The sequence below is a fragment of the Strigops habroptila genome, chromosome 1 (assembly GCF_004027225.2).
Source record: "Strigops habroptila isolate Jane chromosome 1, bStrHab1.2.pri, whole genome shotgun sequence".
Taxonomy (NCBI): domain Eukaryota; kingdom Metazoa; phylum Chordata; class Aves; order Psittaciformes; family Psittacidae; genus Strigops; species Strigops habroptila.
In genome coordinates, this window is record NC_044277.2 from 106511494 (window position 1) to 106536481 (window position 24988).

Consider the following 24988-nt stretch of genomic DNA (forward strand, 5'->3'; position numbering starts at 1 on the left):
TCTGATAACAGGGTTTATTCCAACTTGTGACTGGGCACTTGGATACCGGCCCAGGTCTGCCTGGATCTTTGATACCAGCTTTTGTTATTGGAATGTTGATCCTCTGCCAGCAATGTCAGATTTAATGCTCCCTGACACAATATTCCGGACTTTTGCTGCAAGCAGCTAGCCATAAAAACACAGAATGCTTTTACGTCATACTTTGCAAATACCTTTGAAGAAGGTTTTCTGAATCTTAAAGCTTTTCTCTTTCATTAGTCCTATAAGTGGATCTAATTAAACATTAGATCTTCCTACGTTACCTCTTCCTATGAATCTGGCTTAAAATCTTTTCCACAACATTACCTCTGGTGAGGAGGAAGGCGGTTTTGGCTCTTTACCTGATGCAGTTCTTCCTCTTGTTTATCTGTGTTGATTTTTTATAGAGATACTGCAAGGTCCTGTTGCGTGGAAAACAGACATGAGCAGTTCTTATGTAAGGACTTTCAAACCATTGTAAGACATCTAAATATGATTAGAGCTAAAGTTTAAAAATAATTCTGATGAATCTTCACTGAAATGAGCGTGACTGAACAAACCAAACTATGGGACAGGAGAATTCTAATTAATTCTTGAGGAACTAGTTTGTCCTGTCCTCTGGTACTTGAACTATGTAACTTGAATGAGAGAAAAGGGGGTAAAAAGGTGGTTCAGCAGTACCTGACTATGGTTATGGACATTTTTTAACAGAGTGCTACAATTAAAAGCAAAGGACTCATAGCCACGGTATCTCTTTTGAGCTTTGGATGATCTGGGAGAAGCAGAGACTTTGCCTGGACATATACAGGTTAGATGGTATTAGCCTGGAAGGTCTTAGAAGCTGAGATGACCTGCTGAAGATCCGAAGGGGTCAGTGGTGTGTGTGCAGCCTTGCTGGGTGAAGGCAGCAAGTGCACTGGGTACAGCAGCATGAAAGTACCATTTCCTTCACTGCTTGCCAGCAAGCAACATTCTCCCTTCAGAAAACGAACAAAAGCCAGGAAAACAAGTCCATGAATGTCTGTGTTTTTGAAACTACTCCAAGTGGGGTCTCACAAGAGCAGAGCAGAGGGACAGGATCACCTCCCTGGATCTGCTGGCCATGCTCTTCCTGTTGCAGCCCAGCATATGGTTGGCTTTCTGGGCTGCAGGTAGGCACTGCTGAGTCATGTTGAGCTTCTCATACCTTACTTTCTCCAAGCACAAAATTGATCTCTCAGCCTTTCCAAACTTTGTTCCTGTATCTGAAGAGTGCTAATGGAGAGCCATGCAGTCTAGAGTCAGAACAGTGTTAGAAAATCTATAGAAAATTAATGTAATGCTGTCAGCCGTACAACAACGGTGTTAAAGCGGCAGTTGGTGATCCTGGTTGCCTTGATGTAGACAACGTTGTGATTTCAACCCTGTAATTCCAAGTGGAATTACACTTCTTTGCCACCATTTGGCTTCTGTGGATAAATGAAAATTTTATGGTTAGTATCCATCATACCATAAGTTTAATATAAAATCTACTCTGTAAGGAATTAAAGTAACTGCCTCATGCACTACTCCAAGCTTGTGTACCGCAGGGGAGGTTTCTAAAACAGTGTGTGAAGACTTTTCATACTTTGTTCTCACCTGTAATCATTCATTAAAGGGGAAAACTCTTTATTTCCAAATCAATAAATGTTTAAAGCATTAAATCAAAATTTTACATGATCTCCTCCCAAATGACACAGTGCTGACCTGCTGCTTGCCTTTGCACTTGCTAGGCTAGGAGTCTCCTGAGGTTTGCAACCATACCTTTTAGAAAGAGCCAGTCCAACCCACCAGTCATCTTTATTTATTCTTTCCCCAGTGGATCAACAACTTGGACTTTACAGCTACTCGCTGATGAGAAACTAATAATGGTGCTCAGTGTCTCTTTGATCTAATTTTAAAGACTTGTTTCCATGACCGCAACTTAGCATCAAAACACCAAGCCTATACTTAGGGTTGTCCTACCTCTTGCCTTGCTGAGTTGTATTAGGTTTTCCTGTTATTCCAAGCTTGCTTTTTTCCATTTGAACTGATCCCACTCCCACATAAACACCTCCAGAATGATGAGTAGCCTTTTAGTTTACTTCATTTGGGGAACACACGTTTTAGGTGTGGAAATTTCACCTTGGTGGTCTGTAAATCAATGCCTTGTCCAACTTGTTAAATAAAGGATGAGAAATGTATTTTTACAGCAAATTTAAATCATGGGTAAAGTCCAAATTTTAAAAATAGAGTAACTTGGCTGCTTATACTTTGCTCTCAGCCATGACAACTCAGAAAACCACATACTCAAGTATAACCCAAAGGATGCTTAAATGTATTCAAACAGCATCTGTACAGGTGCCAGCTGGAAAACGCTGAATCTGGCCCCAGAAGAACCAGGCATGAGGGTTACTATTTTTGAGAGTAAAATAAAGACACCCATGGGGGAAGACATTTTGGCTTTTAAGCAAACTCACCTGTTTATAAATGGTTCGGTTGGAAGGGACTTTAAAGCTCATCCAGTTCCAACCCCCTGACATGGGCAGGGACACCTTCCACTAGAGCAGGTTGCTCCAAGCCCCTGTGTCCAACCTGGCCTTGAACACTGCCAGGGATGGGGCAGCCACAGCTTCTCTGGGCAACGTGTGCCAGTGTCTCACCACCCTCAACAGTGAAGAATTTTTCCCTTATATCTAATCTACATCTCCCCTCTGTCAAGTTAAAGCCATTCCCCCTTGTCCTGTCACTACATGCCCTTGTCCAAAGCCCCTCTCCAGGTTTCTTGTAGCCCCTTTAGGCACTGGGAGCTGCTCTAAGGTCTCCCAACAGCCTTCTCTTCTCCAGGCTGACCCAGCCCAGCTCTCTCAGCCTGTCTCCATACGAGAGATGCTCCAGCCCTCAGAGCCCCCCGGCACCCTCCCCTGTTCCCGCTGAGCCACCCGCACGTCCCGGCCCCGCCCCTGCAGCGCCGCCGGCCGCCGGCAGGGGGCGGCCTCTCCCCGCGCGCGGCGGGCGGCGAGAGAAGGGAGGGGGAGCAGCACGCCGTTCGAGAAACTTCCGGAAACAGCCTCGCGGAAGTGACGCCGCACGCTGACGGAGCTTCCTGTTTGCGGCGCAGAGGAGCTGCCGCAGTTGCCGTTGTCCGGCGCTGCTGGCGGGAGGGAGGCGGCAGCGCTCCGGGGGCACCACGCCGGTGAGTGAATGAGTGCGTGAGTGAGGGGCGGCCAGCCTGCCCCCGCCGCGCCCCGCCCCGCCGCGACCGGCAGGGGAAGGGCAGCGCAGCGAGCGGGAGGGGGCGCTGGGTTCTGGGCCAGGCCTCGGTTCTTAGCAACAGTGTTGGTGGTAACGGGGCCTCCGGCGCGGCTCGGCGGGGCCCTAGGCCGGCGCCGCCGCCATGCTGCGCGCTGGAGCACCGGCGGCGGCGGGTCCCCCGCGGGAGCCGGCGTGCCTCCTGCCTCCGAGGTTTCTCCATAGCCGTTGGGGAGCCGCATGGCGGCGGTCCCAGGGCGGCCCAAGCGGGGTTGGCGTGGGGCGCGGAGCGGAGCGGGCGGCGAGCTGGCGCTTGGGGGCGGGCAAGGAGGGAAGGGGGGAGGGAGGGAGCCGCCCCCGCGCGCCGCGGCTGCCTGGGGTTCAGCCCGTAGCGCGGAGTGGGGAGATAGAGTTGGGGATCCCCGGGCCGTGCGATCCCAGGTCGGATTTGTCTCCGGTTTGCTGTAAGCAGAGAAGGCCCGGGGCGGGGGGAATACAGTCCGCTTTTCCATTTCTGCTTGCAGTGGTTCCAGTTACAGAAAGGTGAGGGAGAGCCTTAGTTCACCTTTGCTCTTGATCGCGTTGAACAGGCCTTTTACTTAAAAGTCCTTTTTTCTTTTTTTCCGCAGTGTGTTGTTTTGGTATGCTTGTAGAATAAACGTGTTTTTTTTCCTTCTGATAGAAGCAGATCAGTTAAACACAGATCTGTTCTGTGTTTATAGCTCAGAGCAGGGTCAGTGGTGAGGTTTGTTGTGGGTGAAGGCAGTAGTGGTCGGGTGTTTTGAACTCGCTGTTGCCAAGTTCCGAGCTGAGTTGAGCATTGTCCCAGGTACGTAAGGAACACAGTTTGTTGTCAATATTTGCTGGAGTCCCGAGAGGACGATGAGTTGGGAACTGAAGTTATTTTATGACCGGTGTTCCTGTTTGAAACAGTGCTTTAGGCTGTACTATGTTTTTACTGTCAGAGCTCTCGTTGGGCACCTGAAAACCAGTGCTGTAGGCTCAAGCCATTCGAATGAAGGCATTAAGAAAAATTATTCAAAATACTGGGCAAATTTGGTTTGTATTCTGGTAATAATAAGCTGTTCTTTTGGTTCTCATCTGGACACAGTAACTTAATAGAAGCTAAATTTATAACAATGCTAATGTGCAAGTGGTCAAGCTTGTGACATTGCATAGTCAATCAGTGACCAGGCCCCGAGTTTTTAGGATATAAAGTGTCCAAAAGTGTTAAGAACAAGGTGTTGACACAGAGAGAACAGCTGGAATGAAACTCTGCTTTATCTCCCTGGTCCTCTGAGGTTGCAGTTACTGCTTCCTCCTGACCTTAATTTTTGTTTACTCTTTGGAGATCCTTGTACTCCAGTCAGGAGGGATTTTATGTTCAGCTGGTGCTTGAGAGCCTGATAGTTAAAGTACCATCTAGTTTGCTGGATTATGTTGTCAGAGAAGATTTGTTTGGACCAGTGAGTAAATGTGTTTACAGATCTTGTCCATGGTTACTGCTTCTGTGGGTTTTTATTTTAAACAACCAAAGTGAGAACTAGAGCACAATACTAAAACTTTGGTTTTTCCCCTTTTGGTTCTCATGCTGCCTTTTCAGTGGAGAACGAAACCATTTGAAATTGAAGTTAATGTAGGATTTAATTTTCTTAAATAATCCCAGACATTTGAGGATAAATTTAAATTACTGTTTTTACTGGCAGTATTGTTTAAATTGCAATGTTAATAATTTTCTATCTGCAAACTGCAAAGTTCCCCTCGTTCTCCATCAGATTTGTCTTTTTTAGAACCCGTGCTTTCTGGCTACAGCACATTCTTACCAAAACAGTTTTTTCCTCTGGTACTTTCTTTTGTCTTTCTAGATTGATGCAGTTTGCTAATTTATCTTGGCTGGACTTTGTGAGAAAGGATGCAAGGCTTTATTTCTGTGTAACACAGACTTTTTAGTTGGAGAGATAATGTGTTTTGCTATTTATTTTTTTTAATAGATATCTAAATTTCTCTACCTACTGATTTCTTCTTTCATCCACTAGAAGTTTTGGAGTGTACATGGAGACAGGAAACAACTTATGTTAAATCACCACCTGAGTAACAATGATATATGAGTTCCTAATAGTATTTGGACTGTACTGGGGAAAGAAATACCCATGGCTTTCTTTTGAACAGTAAAACTGCTGCATCTGTATGTCTGTGCTTGGTGCAGTTAGGTCTGGGAGCTGACGTTATGTGAGATGAAGGTTATTATTGTGTTTAACTGCAAGTCCAGAGGCACTGAAGTTCTAGCCTGGAATTGACTGCAGTGTCACATTGGGTTGGTGGTGGAGTGCAGCTACCCGTGTTCGCGTGTTCTACTCTTGTGCTGCTGGCTGCAGAGGGCAGTGCATCTCGGTCAGGTTGATACACTGGACTTCCGGACCTGAGCAGACCGTCTGTTTGTTACCATATAAATAGTGATGTTTTGAATGCATTGCTTTAACTTCCAACTAAGTTGTATGAAGTTTAATATTTTAGGTTTTTGCTCCCTACGTAGGAAGTGCTCCGCTTGTCTAATAGCACTTACGACGAACGTTGTCAGCTGTATCCTGGAAACATTTTCTGTCAACAGCTTTTCTTTTGTGTTGGTTTATTTGAGGAATGGAAGGATTAGTGAGAAGTTACTTAGCTTTGTCAAAACTTCTTGTATCTTTTGTATGATGACTGTTTATTTCAAGATAGATTTAAATTAAAACTGTAGTTGATTATATTAGCAGGTTTAAGTTATATTTTCTTTGCTTTTGATGAAATACTGAATTTGAACAGGTGTTAGATTTTTCTTAAGTTCAGACTTAATGAAAACATTATCCTGCTTCTGTTTAACTGTTAAACAATTTATGCATATGAATTTCACTCTTACAGTTACTAGTTGTAGGCTTCATTTGTTTTCTGTTCGTTCCGAATAAGTACTGAAATCCTGTGGATATTAGTGAGGACTCACCATTTAATAAGGATCATAAAGCTCATATAATAAGTCTGAAGCCACTCATAGCTACATTGCAGGCAGTTTTTGTTAAAGCTTTGTTAATTCTATTGATTAGAAAAAATTCTTTTCTGTTACTAACATGTAGTCTGAATCTATGACAGCCTGTCATTGTTCTGAAAAAGAAATTGGTGTGTGCTTAAGTGCAACATTTCTTCTTGCTGGTTGGCTTAAGTAAAGTTATTGTGTCTTCAAAAAGTAGTTCAGGGGAAGTGTGTAGAAACTTTAAACTATTTTCCCTGAAGGATCATCTGGTTGCATGTGGTTATTTGGCTGAAACTTTCTGAACCCGACCTTTGCCAGTTGAAGCTTTCGCTGTTTTTAATCACTTAATCAAACACAGATCATATGTTTTTTAAAATGAGTTAGGAATATTTTTACTCTGTATAAAACAGCCTTTTATGGTTAGTTTTAGGAGGGTGCCAGTGTTCAGATATTTGTATGACACAATTCCAAATTTGGACACCTGAGTTGTTGTGTTTTGGAAAAATGCCCCTTTGCTTTAAGGAGAGGTTGTGAATAAGTACCCCTTGATTTAAGGCATGCTGATAGATCAGCTAGATAAGCAGCAGAGTATTGGCCAAGGGTGTGAGGGTAGCCTGGTCACTGATCCACTTCCTTTCCTGTTTTTTGTTAGCTAGCTTACATTTCTTTCACAGATGAGGAGTTTCAATTTCTTCTGTTTCCGTTTTTGGTAGGTTAATTGTTTTTTAATGGATTCTTACTTGTTGCCCTCTGAAGGCTTTCTGTGTGCCAGGCAGTAATACAGATGAGAAAGTCCTGTAGTTCTTGCCACAGTTGTGTCTCATTGCCCCTGGGGAGGAGAGGAATAGACAAGGTTCTTTGAAACCTCTTGCCTTGAGGGGCGAGGGAGCCTTGTACAGGTGGCTCTTTTTTTTTTTTTTTTTTTTTTTTTTTGTTTTGTGGTGGTGGTGGTGGTTTTTATTTTCTTAAATAGGACTTGAACTACAAGGTAAAGCAGTCAGCCTCTTCATGCAGGGAAAGAGGTAGCTCTTCCCCTGCATGAACTGCATCATCTTGTATAATAATCACAGTGTTCAAATCCACCCTGTTTTCTGACCTAGTCTCATGCTTACAGCAAACATCCTGTTTCTAAATTAAGCTTTTTAGAATGTTCATTTTATTACATTCATCTCGCAGGAATGCTCTGGTAGTAGTACTCATGTAATGAGTATAAACATTGCTATTTAAGTATATTTTATTAACTTTAATTATATGGTAAATTTGCATTTTTCTGTGAAACAATAAATTTAAGGAACTGTGAAGTTAAACTGTGGCAGCTTTTCTAGGCTTTCCTGGGTAAGTAGAAGTTCAAAGTACTGAAGTTTTTAGTATACCTTATTCTGTACCACATTATGCCTATATCAGAGGGAAGAAAAAATTAATGTTGGTGCATTGTTTAAATGTATTTGTCAGATTAATTCATTGCAAATTTTACATGGGTTTTCTCACTCTCTATTATTGCACTCATCAGAGTTTTCTGGTATACAGTGTGGGCATTTTTCTGTTAGCACTTGCATAGCGCTAGCACAGTGAACCTTTACTAGTACAGCCAGGGGACTGCTTATGGTCTCAGCTCAGTTACGGGTGGCACGTCCCAGATACTATTGCTAGAACTGACAAAGATCTCTTCATTTTGTTTGGGAGCTGGCCATGGTTTTGGGACTTGTGTAGCTTCCTGTGTGTCTGAGCTGTACTAGATAAAATGCCTTCGATTGTTGCCTGAGCAGTGTTCTGCTCTGAAGAGTTGTGGTGTGAGATTTGCCTTTTTTTTTTTGGTAAGGGTGTGGGATGACACCAGAAGGCATTTTCTGTAACCAGTGTCTGTGTGTTAAAGCCAGTGACTGCTACAAGCCAGTGAGAACTCCTTGAGCCAGTGGTACAATTGCGTCTTTGAAACCTTGACAAATATTTAGTGCTTTATGGTTGGTCTTTATTTACCCTTCTTTTAAATGGGTAGCTTGGAGAGATATAGGCAAATAATTACAATTCATGGGTTACGTTTGAAATCTGTTGCTTGTGGGCAAATGAAGTGACCGGACTTCAGGTTAAGTTTGTTACTTGAAGACCGAAAATATTTGTATATGTCTGAGTTTGCTGGACTGTAAATAATAAGAAACTTATTAAAGGTGTCTTACCTATATAAAAATCGAATTAAGAAGTACCAGAAAACTTTGAAAGTCTCTATATATGTGTTGTTTGGTATTCTTTGGATGGCTCTGGATCCACAACAGTATTAATGGTACTGTAGTCTTGTTTCTACTTTGAAGGAGTATAAAATTTGAACAGGTCCAGCCGATGCACTGCTTTCTAATAAAACTCTTGGAATGTGAAAAATCATATTTTTTTTTTTAATCATAGGTTGCTATTCCAAAGATCGAGTGTGTGCATCATCTATTAACATGCCAGAGATGTCTCTAAATAGCTCAGTTGTTGTTGAGTAGGTCAGATGCAAGCTCAGGCTGGACTGGGATTCAGAACAGGGTATTTACTCTTCCTGTCTTGCCAGCGGGACGCAATCCTTTGGGTACGTACATAGAAAGCCGGGCAGGTACTAGGAATTGGACGGCTATGAACCTTGCACAGGATGTTGGTGACTGGCTGCTTCTGTGAATGGCATGAATCAGGAATTTGGAACTCCTCCTCTCTCTGCCCAGGTTTACTGCACTAGTCACTGAGCTGGAGCTATTCTGGTGTCTTTCAGGACTCTCTGTGCTGCCCCATTGCTTCATGGCCAGAAATAGATAACTTTTTCTGACTAGGCTGACTGCAAAGGTTGCATGCCCCTTGCTGTCTGAATTCCCTCCTGACTGATTTAAGAATTTCTTGTTTGGATACCTTCCTCCCTTCCATATTTAGTTAGGGGTGCTGCTTTGTCATCCCTGCATCTGATGACTTTTTTTTTTTCCTCTATTCTTTGTCATCTGATCTTATAAAAGTTCATAGGTCTCTAAGATATCTGTCTTCTGTGATTCTCCTCATGCCTTTAATGTAGCTGCGAACTTTGCTGTAAACAGTTTATGAGCCAGTTTTCAAGATAACTGATGTAGCTTTGGACTGTGCTCTAAGAGGCAGGTCTCAAGCCTGGTCATGCATACCGTGTAGTTGCCTTGAATAGGTAGGAGCAGTCAGGGCTTCTGCTCGGTAGGCCACAACAAAGCTGACTTCTCCCATGAGGACTGAGAAATCTGTAAGCTGTGGAGGCTTTTGGTTCACATAAACAGTTGGATGTTCCATTTGTTCATGCTCCAGAGGAGGATTTAGAGTAGCGGATAGCATCCTATAAACATAGTACAGTTATGAACACAAGTAACTGGATTTTTGCAAACAAGAAAGGCCATGAAAACAGCTTCTTTTATCTGGAGTCTTTCTGCTTGGTTTTTTTTCTTCCGAGACTTTGAAGATTTTTCTGTGGCTGGAGGTGGGAAATTACCTAATGTGAGCTGGCTTCCTCTGGCTTTGCAAAAAAACCCCTTAATAAGCCTTGCATATGTTTTTGGAGACAGATTGTTTGAGAGATACGAGGTTGGAAGAAGATTTTTGACATGCCATTTTATTTAGGACAGTTGAGAATTTTTTTGCTTTTCATTTTGCAGGGAGGTATATGGTTTGCTTCTTTGAAACATCAAGGCATTTTTACCATGTAGTTCCTACTAGCCGTGGATCTAATGATTCTAGTAAAAGAAAAAAAAAGCTGCTGAAGAATTTTCTTCATTTCAATATTCCAAAGATCTTTTAGAACAAAAGAAAAAAGTTCCTCTGATGCCTAAAGTTGTAACAGTGCCATTTATGCTCTATGGTAACTAGCAGATAGAAATAATGATCAGTCAGAGATGAACTCTTACTGTCACCCGAATCTTTAAGAGAAGGAGAATGTGAACAGTTTGTTTTCTTTAGAGAGCTGCTGGCCTGTCTTAATTCCAGGCTTTATATTGGTGGCAAGTAAAAACTGAACAATAATGCACAAAAGAATATGCAAACCCCAGACACTTCTTTGAAATAATTCCCCTGTCCTTGGAGGAGTTGCTTTTTAGGGTTAGAGTAATCTGTTAAGAGCCGGTCATGTTGCCTCATTTTTGGTCTCAGCTTCAGGCTTCTGTTATTTAGGATACATTGGTGTATCTATTGAGTCAGAACATGTAACATTGCAGCACAGTTTTTTTTAAACGAACAGCTAAAGTGTTTAAAGAAGTATATGTTGAAATCAACATGAATACCAGTGTGCACAAGGTTCTCTAGGAAAAGATGTGATTTATTTTTTACATCTAAGTTGCATTTCCTACCTGCTTATCATAACTAGGAGCTTGAGGTTTGTATTTTCCCTTTAAGATATCTGCCTAAATTGACTTGCTAATGCAAGAAAAAAAGACGAATATGGGAAAAACACTAAGTGGTATTGTATGTGCTTTTACGTGTTGTGGCTTCCTGCTGTTGGCTGACTGGTTTTAGGCTAGTACCTGTTGTTAGGAGGGGTTCTGGCCTTTGGCTTTAAGCTTGACTTATACTAAATTTCCCCCCTTACCCCTCCGGATTTCTCTCTGTAAACTGTGTGTTCCGTATATGCTGTTACTCATAAGGATTGGCTACAGGATTTGATAACATATTTAACTCTTGCTAGCCTTGCTCCTCACCTGTATGTTCATAGAGCTCTCCTTCTAATCACTGCTTGGCAAACAGCAAAACTAGTAAGTCTAGCTGTTAGCAAATATTCTAGGATATTGTTGGTAATTTCCTTGTTTACATATTCAACCCTGGCATTACTGTGCTAGTATTAGCATTAATTTTAATGCATGTCTCCCAACTTCCCTTGGTGTTGGTCACAAAATTAACTATACCCTTACAGTTTTTTTTCAGCGAGGAGGTTTCTTCAAAGGGCAAAGTAATTAGAGGCTTGTTTACCTGCTACACTTTAATTTTGTAAGTGTTTGTGGGACTGTATGGTTAACTAGATTGCTAAAACCGCCCAAGTTTTAAAAGCCCATAGCTCCTCCACTACATGTGCATCTGTAAGTAGACTGGAGGGGGAAGGTAGTGTGGCAGGGTATTTCTTAAACTGGTTTTGCCATTTGAGGAAATGTGTGTGTAACCAAATCCCTAAATTAAGCTCATTAATCTTTAACTTAGAACAGCAATGTATTTTGAAGATGTACCAATTTATTTTAAAAGGAAGTCTCTCTTTAATGTTTATATGCCAGGATGTTGAAAGATACATGTAATACTAGTACAGTAAATTAATTTCAGAATATTTCACTGGGCTATATCATGCTTGATTCTTTCAGCATTTGTGTGAAAGACTGTGAAGATGAGACTTTGCCTTGGCTGAAATGAAAGACACTGAATGACTTGGGGGAGGAGTGATTTAAATGAATTTCTATTGATGCACGGATTAAGAAAATGTGACTAATACATTGCTGTATTGTTATATTTTGCGTACATTTGTGAGACTCTGCCTGCAGTGAGTTATTAACTGATGGGAGAAGTCAGTGTTGCCTTCTTCAAAAAAACTTGAAACAGCAGCAGTGGTAGGATGGAAAGGTGGTTGAAGGTTTGGCCAGAACGGAGACTTGTTGCGCTGGTGGGGAGAAGAAGTCTTTGCATGAAGACATGAACTGTTCTTGACATTTTTAGAAAGATTCTTCCATCTTCGTGGTCATTTAGTTGGAGTAATGGTTAGTATAACTGGTCTTTAACTCTTGATATTGACAAGAAATGGTCAGTATTTAAATTGAGCAGGGTGGATGTTTTTTAACTTGTAGGTTTCTTAGGGCTGTTGTGAAAACTTCATTCTCTGAATACTAAGAAACACAAGGTGCTTCTGTTCTTCTGTTGGTTGGTTAACCCTGTAGTTTGAGCAGTCTTGCCTGGCTATGTGCTTTATGTTGGTAATCATAAAGAAAGTAAATGGAATTCAGTAGCTTTGGCACTGAATTTTCAGCCAATGTTTGAGTACAAGAACAGCTTATTAGAATCTGTAGGTGGAATTTTAGATGTTTAAGACGCACATTGTGTTTTTAAAGGGAGCATCTCAGTGGAAGTGATGTTCTGAAGAGTAGATGTGAAAGATGTGGCCCTTTCTTTATGTTTATGTATGCTTAAGACAGGACATGGGTATCAGAAGACAAAGTGAAAATGATACATGGTTTCTTCTGCATTCAGTTATTAATGTATATATCAAGATGGTGGCACACTGTACTCACTCTTATTAATATACTGATTAAATCTAGCTTTTCAGTCTAATTTGTTTCAGGAACCTGCTGTATACTTTTTTCTCTGTGTACTGTGTTTTAGGGGGATTAAGAAACATAAAAATATGTTAGAATGTGAGAATAACAGTAATTGTAAGCATCTTTATTTTTTGGGCTTTGGAACATTTGAATTTCTAAAAACCAGCAGCTCAGATCAGGTTAGGTAGTGAAAGATACTATGCTCCTACCTGACTTCTATGAAGTAGCATTACTGGACAAGCTTCATTTACAAGTTCTTGTTGTTACAGGACTTGAAAGGCTCGGCTGTTGTTAAGACAACTACTGAAACATGGTGGATTATTATGAAGTTCTCGGAGTGCAAAAGCATGCCTCAGCAGAGGATATTAAAAAAGCGTAAGTATAACTGACATAGATTAAATATAAGTTACATATTTTAAGGAACAAATATAATCACATGGTTTCTGGATTCTCACTTTAAGGTTAATACTGGGATGAGTGTTAGTCATCTGAGGTGATAGCTTTGCTAACAGAGAGATATTCAGTGTTCTGAAGAAAAAGCATTTGCTCATTCTTGTGAAATTGGGAAAAGAAACCTGAGTACTGCTGAAGTGAAAATGCTGTCAGTCACTGGGTTTTTGATCACCATTAAATACATTTCTGTAGAAGTGTGCTTCCAAACTTGATACGGTACAGGCAGTGGCAGTCCCTTCTTTGGCTGAATTGCAGTAACTAGTCTTCCCTTCCATTTGCAGAGGTGGTTTTACAAAGTTATTAACAAATATTTGACATGCTGCTTTTTTGGATGCTAGCTCGCTCTTAGCATGAGGTCTGGTTTCTGTGCTTAGATTTGGATGGACTAAACATCCATTAGTATCCCTCTCCACCCCACCCATAAAATTAGGAAATTAGTAGAGTTCAAAGGAATTACATACTGTTCTTTGTTTAGATTTACTGTTTGTCTACTGTTATAAGATGGATGTTCTTAACATTTTCAAAAGATACCATTTACTTTTCAGCAAACAGCTGGAACACATTTCTGTAGTACTCATTTCTAGTATACCGAAACTGTTTGCCAGTAAATTGCAGTTTCAAGTGACGTGAAAATACTCTCTTTCAGTTTTGCCTTCTCCCAGGCTTCCGAACTTAACTAACCAAGTTAGTGCATGGAAGTTTGATTTATAGGGGGTTTTTTTTTTTTCCTCCCTTATTGTTTCGCAAATTGCTGCGCATACTACTTTGTCAACTCAAATGTTTGAACTGTATTATTGCATGGCTCTGTGTGAAACACTCCAACTTAAGTGCAAGATTAGGTTTGCTTTTCTAAGTAGGTATGAGCACTTTGCCTAAAATATTTCATTTGAGGTTAGGAATTGTGTGCAGGTGTAGCAGTCAAAGAAGTGACTGGTGTTAGGCTGCTGCCAAAGTTTGGTATCAGGTTACTCCTGAAGCATTACTGTCTTTCTCTGTGCCAGAAGAATACTCTTGGTGCTTCCCATGGTTGGCTGTAGTATTAAATAATTATGGAGCTCTAAGGAGAAGCCCATAGTAGAAATGTTATGGAATGTTTTTCTTAGACCTGCGGTATGTTGATCATCAGAAACACAGGAATATTCTCAAAACAACTAATGAACCCCAAACCCACTTTCTTCTTTGTGGGGTGGGTTTTTTTTTTTTTTGTTGGGTGTTTGTTTTTTGTGTGGGTTTTGTGTGTGTGTGTGTTTTGGTTTGGTTTTTTTTTTTTTTTTAATCATATCTGAGTAGATGGTTCTTGGTGTACCTGCAGGATCTGTTGATACTGGTTTAAATGCAAGATACAAAGCACTGGGGAATTTCTAAATGCTTTAATCCCTGGCAACTTGTTTGAAACATTTTGTGTTTACCTGTAAAGTGCATTCCTTCATTTCAGAGTAGAATATCCTTTATTTTTCTTCCATTTAGGTACCGTAAATTGGCACTAAAATGGCACCCTGATAAAAATCCAGACAATAAAGAAGAGGCAGAACGGCAATTTAAACAAGTAGCAGAGGCCTATGAAGTTTTGTCAGATGGTAAGTATTTTAAAAGGGCTCTTGCCTGTCTCTAGTCTGGTTAACAGGCTGAAAGTGCTAATGTATGATGCTTTAAAAGGGATATTGTAACTTTGGTTTACCACCCAGCTCAACTACTTCCCTTTCAAGAGAAAAGAGAGAAAAAGAAGCTTGCAGATAAGATAGAATAAGCAGAAATTTCAAAACAAAAAATTTAGCATCTCTGTAGGTGAGTAACCAAATCAGTTTCCTTCTAGAAATTGAGATCTTATGTTTGCCAGGCCCTCTTCAGAAATGTCTGAAGATCTATCTCTGAATACCAAGTCATTTTTATCTTGGGAGGTGAGCCCAATATTACCATCAGTACAGGGGAATTACAGTGTTTATCCAATAAAAGTCAGGCTAGACAAGCTCTGAAGTATCTGCTGCTGGCCCTACTGCTTGTAGTTCTTGGTACAGTAAACTAGTCTTGACAAAGCCAAGCATGCTGTAAACCTTGCTGAAAATTTGGATTACTTTTGGGTGAATTCCATAAATTCAGTCATCAGAGGTACTGAGGAGTGTTTATTTTGAATTGTTCAAAAAAAGTTGGTTAGCTTCACCCACGTGGTGCAGGAATTCAGCTTATAGTTCACCCCTGTCTTCTTGCTTGGAAAGCAGCATTAACTTCTGCTGATGTTCTGGCAAAAGCAGCCTGAATCATAACAAAGTGATTTAAGCTACTTTGATTATTTTTCCCCTGTAATTGACTGCAGCTGTCTATGCTATTTCTGAAGTGTCCTTGATTTCACCTGAGACCACTGAGCAAGGGAAAGCTATATTTAAAGCACTAGCAGCATCTAGATTATCTTTCAGAATCTGGCCTTGTTTATCAAGCTGTAGTCTTGTACACCCTGTTTTGGGGTTTTTTTTTTTGGTACTTAATTGACAATAAATTAAGAGAACTTAATTTATTGTCAGTTCCTTGTATATTTGTCATCTAGAGTAATTTAACCTTCTTATGCAATTTTTTTTTTTTTGAGCAAGATAAAAATAGGATACTGGTCTGGTTGTTTTACAGATCTTAAAGTTCTTTGGAAAGAGTACACTGCTAGAATTTTAAAACATCTTCTAAATATGCTGCCTGGTTTTGAATCTAGACCAAATCCTAAGTTACTGGTGTCTTGACGATCATTTGTGCAGCAGGGATATCTGAATCCTGAGGCCTGTGGTTGAGAGGCAGTCAGCTGTTCTGCAGACTTAATGAAATTTTCTGACACTATTACAGGCTTGAATGAATACAAATTTCTCGCAGAAGAATAGTTCTGTAAGGGGTTATATGAGCAAAGAATATTGAAATTGGGTGATCATAGAACACACTTCCCTTGTGGTTTCAAGAACGTTACATTTTTCAAGATGAACTTCAGGCTTTGTGAGCCCTCTGGTCGTCTTTGCTGTTCCCTGTTCCTTCTGGCAGTTTGTCTACCTTACTGCTTTGGTCTTTTTACATTGGTGGGTAGGTTAACCTCCTCTCTTTAAAATTGCTTTCCAGAAAGGCAATACAGGTAATGTACCAAGCTTTGCTGGGGGTATGGGGGGGAATCCTATTGCAAGTTTCCATTATTTGGAGATGATGACCAGTTTATAAAATTTTAATTCCTGTTAGTCAGGAGTATTTTACTTTTCAGCAGCTGTTTGAGGTAACTGCATGTTCTTTCAGTGATGCTATTTAAATTCAAAAGCATCTTTCACTAAGAGGATTCCAGTGGGAATAGTATGTTAATATTAAGAGTCTAAAATCAGATGCCCCTACTGTTTTTTGGCTGATGCTTCTACACCAATGCAAGCAAAATAACTGAGTGTCTGCCTCTGTAAGCTCTTGAAGTTCCCTTTCTGAAACAACAAAGCAGTTTTATCTTCTGTAGTAACGTAGAATTAATTTTTCTCCCTTTTCTCATGGATACTGGAAGGCTGGTCTGCAGTGAAATTAAGAAAGAGCCATTCCATGCCTTCTAAAATAATAGAAAGCAAGCAGTTTGAGTCACATCCTTCCATGGCATTTTTTTAACATTACGTCATTCGCCTTTATTAAACGAGAAGTGGTTATAATTAATTTGAGGGCTTTTGCAGTCACTCATACAGACACTGTCCTTCATTCTCATAGCTCTGCCACAATGGGCTTGATCTTGTGCAATAGAAAGAAAAGAGGCAGTGGTTGAGGTTTGTAAGAAGGAAAATTCCAGTTGGATAGAAGGAAGACAATGCTAACAATGAGAATGCTTGAGCCCTGGGACTGTTTTCCAGAGAAACTGTAGAATCTTTTCTTGGAGACTGAGGAGATCAGGGCTTTATCCAGGCAAGTTTTGACCAACTTTGAGATTTGACTGTTTTGGAGGAGAAGGTTGAATTCCAGAGATCCTTTACAACCTAAAGCTATGATACCTATGTAAAGATGAAGACTGCAATATTTTTTTAAAGGCAAGTTTCCTTGTGAAGTTTGTCCTTAAACCTGATTTTTTTTCTGATACAACAGGACCAGAGGTTCTACAGCTAAATGGTAGAAGTCTTAAGGTTTAGTACCTGTTCTTTTTAGAGCCTAAATTGCTTTGGCAATCCTCAGTAAAAATGTTTATCCAGATACATGCCAGAACTTTCACAGATAAACTAGCTTTGAGAAGTGTATAGCTGAGAATACCAGTTATGTTTTTTGTTGTTGTGTTTTGGTGTTTTGTTTTGTTTTTCTTTATGAAATTCAGTGTGCCTATTTACTGACTTTTACAACTTCTCCTTGTAGCTAGAAAACGTGAGATCTATGACAGATATGGAAAAGAAGGCTTAATAAATGGAGGCGGAGGTATGTTGACAACTACCAGTTCTTTGCTTTTTCTATTCTGGAGCTTTCTTTTAAAGACAGGAATCTGGAAATATCTGGACTACGACCTAAAATGTAACCTCCTGAAAATTGAAATGACAATGGTTTTTACAGTTTTTCTTGTTGTAGTAAAAGGTATTACTGATGTCTATAAACAGAGACAAGGTAATGAATTATGAGAAATACTGTGTGGACTTCATAGTTGGAAAGAGAAATTTTAGAGATGAGTTTATATTTTTAAATTATTCAGATACCATACGGGCCTGAACTTTCTTGTTAGTAAGAATGTGTGAGGGTAACTGAAATTTAACATCTTTTTGCAGGTGGAAATCATCGTGATAATCCATTTGAATTTGGATTTACATTCCGTAACCCAGAAGATGTGTTCAGGGAGTTTTTTGGTGGAAGGGACCCCTTTTCGTTTGACTTCTTTGGTAAGTAGTCCATCTGTTTTAGTTATGTTTATCTAAAGTGGGCTAAAACTTTACTCTTGCAAAACAAGTATACCTAGTGCAGCTTTATTAGAAATAGCTCTGAGAACTGGAGGTAAGCAATAGATATTTTGTATTAGATTTAAAATGTTTATTTCCTACCTATTTATTCTTGGTTCATTTGATAGTACAGAACAGATGTGTTTTGTTGGAAGTCCTGGTTTAAAAAGCCATAAAATTGTGGCTGCTGCGTCTCTAGGTTGGAAGGAACTAACATTCAACAGAAAAAGTATACACTGGAATTCCCTTTAGAGAATTTGACTGCGTGAACTTAATCTGTTGAATTTGATCTCTTTTTATCTGTAAATATTTAATGTAGCTTTGAGAGCTTCTGGACTGGACAAGTTAACTGTAACTGTTACACCAGAGCTCTTGGCTTGAACTTGGATCGTAGCAGGAATGATTTTCTTGTATCAAAACAAGAACAGCTACAAACATAATGTAGATGATGCTCTCCCAAATTCATGTCACATGTTTGCTTGGGGGATAGAACCCCTAAAGGCTCAGATAACTTAAATAGTTCTTGAAGCCTGGATGCTTGATGTAGTTAAAGGAAACTGATCTTATTACCATAGTGCTAATGGTCTTTTGGCTTGTGATGTTGCTTGCTGTAGTGTATTGAAAGCCTTTCCAGAGGTGTTGCAGCTCTTATGCAATCACTGTGTATGTTCTACTGCATAAAATGCTGACCTATAAAGTGGAACAGATCCTGTGTTCGGTGTTTGCTTAGAGAAAGTAAGTAGTCTCATAGCAAAAACTGCAAGAATTGTACTTGAAAAAACAAAGCTTTCTTCCTATTCAGTGCCTTGATATTGATTAATCTCTATAACAATGTATGAAGGTGTTTTAATATTTTCAAAGGTATTTTTTTATCTTTGCTGGCAGCACGCAGGGCTAATTCAGCTCAGATTTTAATGATATCTTTCTGTAGTTTGCTATTCCGAGATCATCAGTTGTTGGATGACTCTAATGAAGGATTAGAAAAGGAGTTGAAGTGCTAGAGGTTGAATTCAGTAGAATGTTAGTTGATGAATTATATGAGTAACTAGAGGAAGAATCTGATAAAGGATAAGCAGCAGAACCCGAGCAGTTAGATCCAGTGGCAAATTGGCAGAAGTAGTAAAGTGCAGATTGGAGGAAGCATCTCACAAAACACTGATGAGTGAAACGGGGGCTAAACTGGGACGATGCAACTTCTTCACTGCCTGCACTGGATGAGGATTTCTGTTCAGATGAGTGCTCTCAGCACTGGTTAGCCACATCTGGAGTATTGTGTCCAGTTCTTGGTTCCCCAGTACAAGAGATGGAGCTATGGGATAGAGTCCAGTGAAGGGCCACTAAGACAGTTAAGGGACGGGAGCTTATCACACAGATGTGCCACTACTGCCAAAGTTCCTGGGTTATTGCAGCTACTTTACCCTCTCCTGTGAAGGAACAGGAATACATCTTACCCTGTGGAAACAGTGGACATAACAACATTCCTCAGTTGTGACATCAAGGCATGCTTCCAAAAACATTCTTCCCTGTTTAACACCCAAGTTTATTTATTCAAAAGCAGATTACCTACTTCATGTAGTCCTAAAACCTGTGTTGAGCTGTAGATTCTGAGTAAAAGCTCTTGTAATTTTTCTTGTCAGAAAGCTTCAAAGTGAGCACTTTTTTTTTTTCCAAAATTTTTTTTTTTTTTTGCTTTATGATGCTTAAGATGTTCTCTGATATGGGGAACTGTGACTCAAAACAATTTTCCCACAGCTTTGTATAAAAAGCGTCCACAACAATCTCTGCGTTTACGTGAATATTTAAGATAGTCCAGTGTGAAAATACAGAGGCTTTCAGCTGAATGTAGTGCATTTGGTAATGCCAAAAGCAAGCAGTAGAATTGTATGTGTAACACAAATACTTGTGTTGGTGAACCAGAGCCCTTGTAGCTTCTGCTGTGTTGAAACACCCACAGCTGGTGGGACAGCTTTTGTCCTGAAGAATAAGGGAATTCATCTAATAAAAAAGAGTTTTCAACTTTGAATTTTCTGTGGAACTAGTGACTTTTTAAAGAGCTACTCAAGTTATAATTGGTTTTATAAGCAGCTGAATAAGGACTGAGGTCATGCTTTTTAAAATGTGCACTGGTGGAATTAAAGATGAAATTGAATATATGCTTTGAAATGTTTGCACCTTTTATACAGTTTGAAGTAGTATGTAGTGAAGCACATACAGTGCAGGTGGGACTCTCTCTATCCTGATTGCCATTGAATATGTAAAAAGAACGCCATTCAGATGCATAATCCCTATAAATTAAGCGATGTGAAGGATTTCTAAAGTTGTGCCGTGAATCAAGTCTGTTAAACTCCACTGAGCTGTGTTGCACTGCGATTGCAGTTACAGAGAGTTTTCTTTATAAACACAGGCATCTTTATTCATCTGTAAAAAAGAGGAGAATGTGTGAAGACTTCTGTGGTGATTTGTAACTGATGAGTCCCTTCAGACTTCTCAAATGAAAATTTATAATACTGTTGAAGACAGCTCTGAACACTTCCAAATTGAGCAAAGTTAATGTTATGTGCTCTGTGTCGCACCGAATTTAACTGTGCCCATCACAATCTCTCTTCACTGGTTTTCAGGCAAATTCTTTGTAAAAATAAGGGTGCATGAAGGCTAGTACTTCTAAAAACTTGTTCTGATAAGATGACAGATGGTTAACTCAACTTTTGACATGTGTACTTGTTTTCTGTAACAGCCGGTTACAGCAGAATCTGCTTTTTCCTAGTGACCTCTTCCAGTGATAGTTTTTAGTCTCTTTGACGTATAGATGAATGGTAAGCCTTGTAACAGAAGAAATGGTAATGCTTCTTATGCAGTACTACTTTTTATATTGCAAAGTACTGCCTTGGAATATCAGTGCCTGGTTAGATGGCAAGGAGCACTCTGTACCATATGCAGCTGTCCTTTGGCATGAGAACTGACTGTTTCCTCTTCATAAAGGGATTGATTTCTCATTTCAGTAAGTTTGTTTTATACTTAAACTATATCTGACTCAATTTATAGATGGTGCTTGCCTTTATTTGGTTGATTTGTATTGCAGGTAGTGTTTTGTTCATATTTTACTTGTAAACTTTTCAAGGACATTCTTATGCTGTATTTTAATGGTTCATAGTTAGGGAAGGATCCCAATGTTACCACTGGTAACGGAGGTATATTGATTAAATTAAAGACTGCTGCTTCAGGGACTGTGAGAAACAGAAACTGATGTGTTTTGATGTAGGAGAAAATGCTTGACACTGATTCTGGGCTGTTAAAGAATTGACTTAGTTTTGGTTTAGAGGCTTTTCAGATTCTCACTTCAAGAACAGGTTATATGTCAGAAGGGATTATCATCAGTAAGGAATTGTATTGGAAGATGGAATGGATATCACAAGAGCATAACGTTGCCCATTAGTAGTTCAACTCAAGTAGTTCATTACATTAGTAGTTTAAGCAGCTCCTTAAGTAGTTATATACATTGAGCTTCACGTACACATCTGATGACATTTGAGATGGTTTAGGGTATTTGAGATGCCTGAGTAGTTTCTGTATGGGCTCAGGACCTACAGCAGAGCAGTACTTTCCAGCAGCAGTATCTAGAAGCTTGTTAGGCTTTTGCAGGGCATTTCAGACAGCTTTAGATGCCTGTATATCTAGTTCAATGAATCCCACAGGGAGCCATGCTTTAATCCATGGCAAAATATGTTAATAATGTGATGTGATAAATTGCTCCAAATGAACGCTCTCTCTAGACTTTGATGTCTGGGATCATAATCTTGATAGTTCTGCTGTAGTTCCTAAACACTTCAATATTCTCAGTGTACCTTCTGAGATGGTATTTTATAGAAATGTATTAATTTTTTTTCTGAGTTTGTGAAGTAGAATTCACAATGTATTTTAATCTAAATTTAAGACCAGCTGATGTATATAAACCCATATACATTTTGTTGAGTTTTCCCTGGAGAATTCTGGTTACCTGGTTTATGTGGTTCTTAAATCTATACTGTTGGAAACCACAGGTAAAATTAAGCTTAACACCTTTACATGGCTAGCTAGATATAAATATTTGTCACAGAGAATGTCAACTAGCTAGTTGTATAGTTCAGTACTGCAGATTGACTATTGTAATATCGATTACATCAAATGAAGCATGAGCATTCTGGTAAAGAATAGTGAGTTACTTTTAACATCCAGGCTAAAGAGTCTTCACCTGACAAGAAAGAGGAAAATCTATATACAGGAATTGTTGCAAACTCTATTTTACATGATCTGTGTTTTAGGATGTTCAGGAATGAAATAACTTCATCGATCTTTTTATCTCAAGGACAGAAAGTTGTCTAACTAGGGCAGAAGGTTGCATAAGAGGCAGATCATGGTTTCAATCCACATGTAATCCCATTTCTGATAATTATGATGTTCAGGAGTTCTAATGCAAAATGTATTTGTTAGTCAAATGGGTTCTTAAAACAGAAAATGGAGGTGGCTTTCAATTAAAGCTATCTTGCACAACATTGTCCTCTTTGTAATTAATCTTTTTGTTGGCATAAATTTACAGCTTTTAGTGCAATTTATGAAGTGCTCAGATTTGCATGTGCATTCATTGCTTTGGTATGAATGTGCACAGTTGTATTTTGTAAGCACCGGTCTTGGATCATAATTATCCAGTGAATGGTCCAAATCTCCCTGCTATGAATTTTTCAGAAATTACTTGGTATGTTTGAAGAAGGCTTTTGGAACACAGTAATTGTCTCGCCCAGACAGCATTATCAAACAGGAATAGGTAATGCTATGGCTCAGTGGGTAACTAAGCTAATATATAGCTTTTGCTGCTGAAAGGGAGGAGCCCCTACTCCAAATTATCATGTCTGTCTTAAAACTTTAGTCTTTGACTGATACCTATTGTAGACATTGAGAAGCTGTTTGAATAGCACATTGGTCTAAGAGGAGGTTTGTCTCTGGCATCCCAAGCTAGTTCACTCCCCAAGAAAATGGTTTGGTTTTGTTTTCTTGGATGGCGAACTGGTTGAATTGGTCATTGAAATGCTGAACGTAGCACAAGGAGAGCAGGACATAGAATGTTAATGGAAAGTTCCTCCGTTTCTAAGGTGTGCCTGAACATTTGGGCATCGATTTGGTAAATATGAAATTCTAATTAGAGTTGGACTTACCATAATTACAGAGATGCTAGAGTACAGTATAGATAGCATTCAAACATCAAGTTTAAGTCTCCTTTTTCTAGAAAATTATTAATCCCAGGATTTCTGTTAGGTGTCATTAGAAAGACTTTCAAATGCTTCTGTGGGTAAACTTTCTTTAAGTAAGTGAGGCAAACATCTGTTTGACATCTAATTTGTGGAAGTAAGCAATGATAAAAAACCGTGCTGCGAAACCTTCTAGGCAGGTGAATCAGCAGTGCTTGCAACAGCATCTTGGTGTCTTTTCTGAGTAAGTAGCATTAACAGTATGCTTATTTTGTAGTCAAGGAAGAAAATATTTCCATGCGAAAGTCTTTACAGGTTTCTGCACTCTGCCCAGTTCTGATGATACAATTTTTTGTACCTGGGTACACTCCAGAGCTGTAGCATGAGATTGTGTGTGTCTACTGCTGATCTGCATCTTTGAAACTGTTTTCAAATAGGAAGCAAGATAGAAACATCTACTCCCAGAATTCTACTTTATTGTATGTAGCATGTATCTGTAGCACTTTGCATGAACACATTATTCAGACCCACATTTCAGACTCTTCTGGCATGAAGTCACAGCATGCTTTTAATGATGGCAGGCAGGCAGGCTGTGCTGCCTTTGCTTACGGAAACATGGCAGGCTGTAATAATGGCATTGAGTTTAACTGCCTCCTTGTGTAGGGCTGAGCAGCCTTGCAACATTATTCTGCTCAGTGTGTGGCAGCTACAGTGTCATCTTGCATCTGCAATGAGGGCGTTTGGCTTGTGTGTCTCGTTGGCAGAGGCAGTAGTGTGGTGCTGGTTACAAAGAATAAAGAAAAGAAAGTTCACTGGCTGGAGAAGTAATCCAGTAAGTGGTGACCAAGCAGTGATCCTGGTTTTATGAGGTAATGTTTCTTTGCATACTGTCCCTATAAGATTATCAATGTCTCCAGCTGCAGCAACATGTGCAATGTGAGAATGTTTGCCGACAGTGCACAATTTATCTCAACACTTACGATTTTCTGGAGGTGAATGATTGTGTTGCATTGAATTGTGTTCAACACTTTTCACCAGGGATAGCATCGTTCAACAGCTGAAAGCACCTTCCTGTGCTGCTTTTGACCCTTGGGCACTTCTTCCTGCTGTCGTCTTTGTAACCAGCACAGTTGCTTTTATGGTCACGCTGTGAACTTTAGCAAAGGATCGGTGTGGCTGAACTTCTGTTCATCTGGAGATGCTGTTCGCAGCTTATCTGTTCCTGGTCTGGTTCCCCAAGCAGCTACCAGGGTGCAAGTGTTGCGGTAGAAGCGACTGCTGTAGGAAACGAGGCACTTTTAGTTTATTGTGAGTCTAATGCCTTAAATTGGTCTGAATTTCATGAAGTTCGACTGAATTGTGGACTGCTTCAAATGTAGATAATTTGCGTTTTGCCTCCTTTCCATGCCTATGGTATGCTGCTTTGCAGCCCATTTTGTTTCAGATACACCAGTCTTGCCAGTAGTGACTCAGATTAGCTCACGGATGCAATGGAAAGCTAATAGCTCAGTGTTTTCTTTTGGATGGTGAATTAATGTGACACTAGTCTAGCATTTCAGTTTTCTGAAGCTTTTCAGTTGTATAGTATTTATATAGTATTTTCCCTTTCTAAAAAGGCCTTCACTTGTGAGCTGTGTTTTATTTTGTTTTGTGGGGTTGGTGGTTTTATTTGTTTGTTTGGCTGTTTTTGTCTTTTTTTCACTGCTTAGGTCGTGGGGTTTCTTTGGTTTCATGTTTTTTCAGTTGTCTGATATGCTTCTAACAATAAGAAAATTAAGCACCAAAATGACTATCATAAAAGGAGTTGTTAAAAAACCCACAACACCCTGATATTGTGATACTCACTATGTCAGATGGCTTTAGCCAAATGGTTCTATGTGGAAAGGT

General features: G+C 39.8%; 1 protein-coding gene across 8 annotated transcripts in view; it reads left to right on the plus strand.

Annotated features, from left to right (window-relative positions):
- Positions 1 to 3085: 3085 nt before the first annotated feature.
- Positions 3086 to 24988, plus strand: part of DNAJB6 (DnaJ heat shock protein family (Hsp40) member B6) — an 85172-nt gene continuing 63269 nt past the window's right edge. For 6 of the 8 annotated variants that reach the window (XM_030500404.1, XM_030500412.1, XM_030500456.1 and 3 more), the window contains exons 1-5: positions 3103 to 3211; positions 12801 to 12906; positions 14452 to 14561; positions 17314 to 17373; positions 17715 to 17825. In XM_030500404.1, coding sequence (XP_030356264.1) covers positions 12842 to 12906; positions 14452 to 14561; positions 17314 to 17373; positions 17715 to 17825 — 346 coding nt within the window. In that variant the 5' untranslated portion in view covers positions 3103 to 3211; positions 12801 to 12841. Of the gene's footprint in view, positions 3212 to 3382; positions 3481 to 12800; positions 12907 to 14451; positions 14562 to 17313; positions 17374 to 17714; positions 17826 to 24988 lie in introns of those variants that run through there. The other 2 variants (XM_030500448.1, XM_030500465.1) reach the window with 2 other exon arrangements.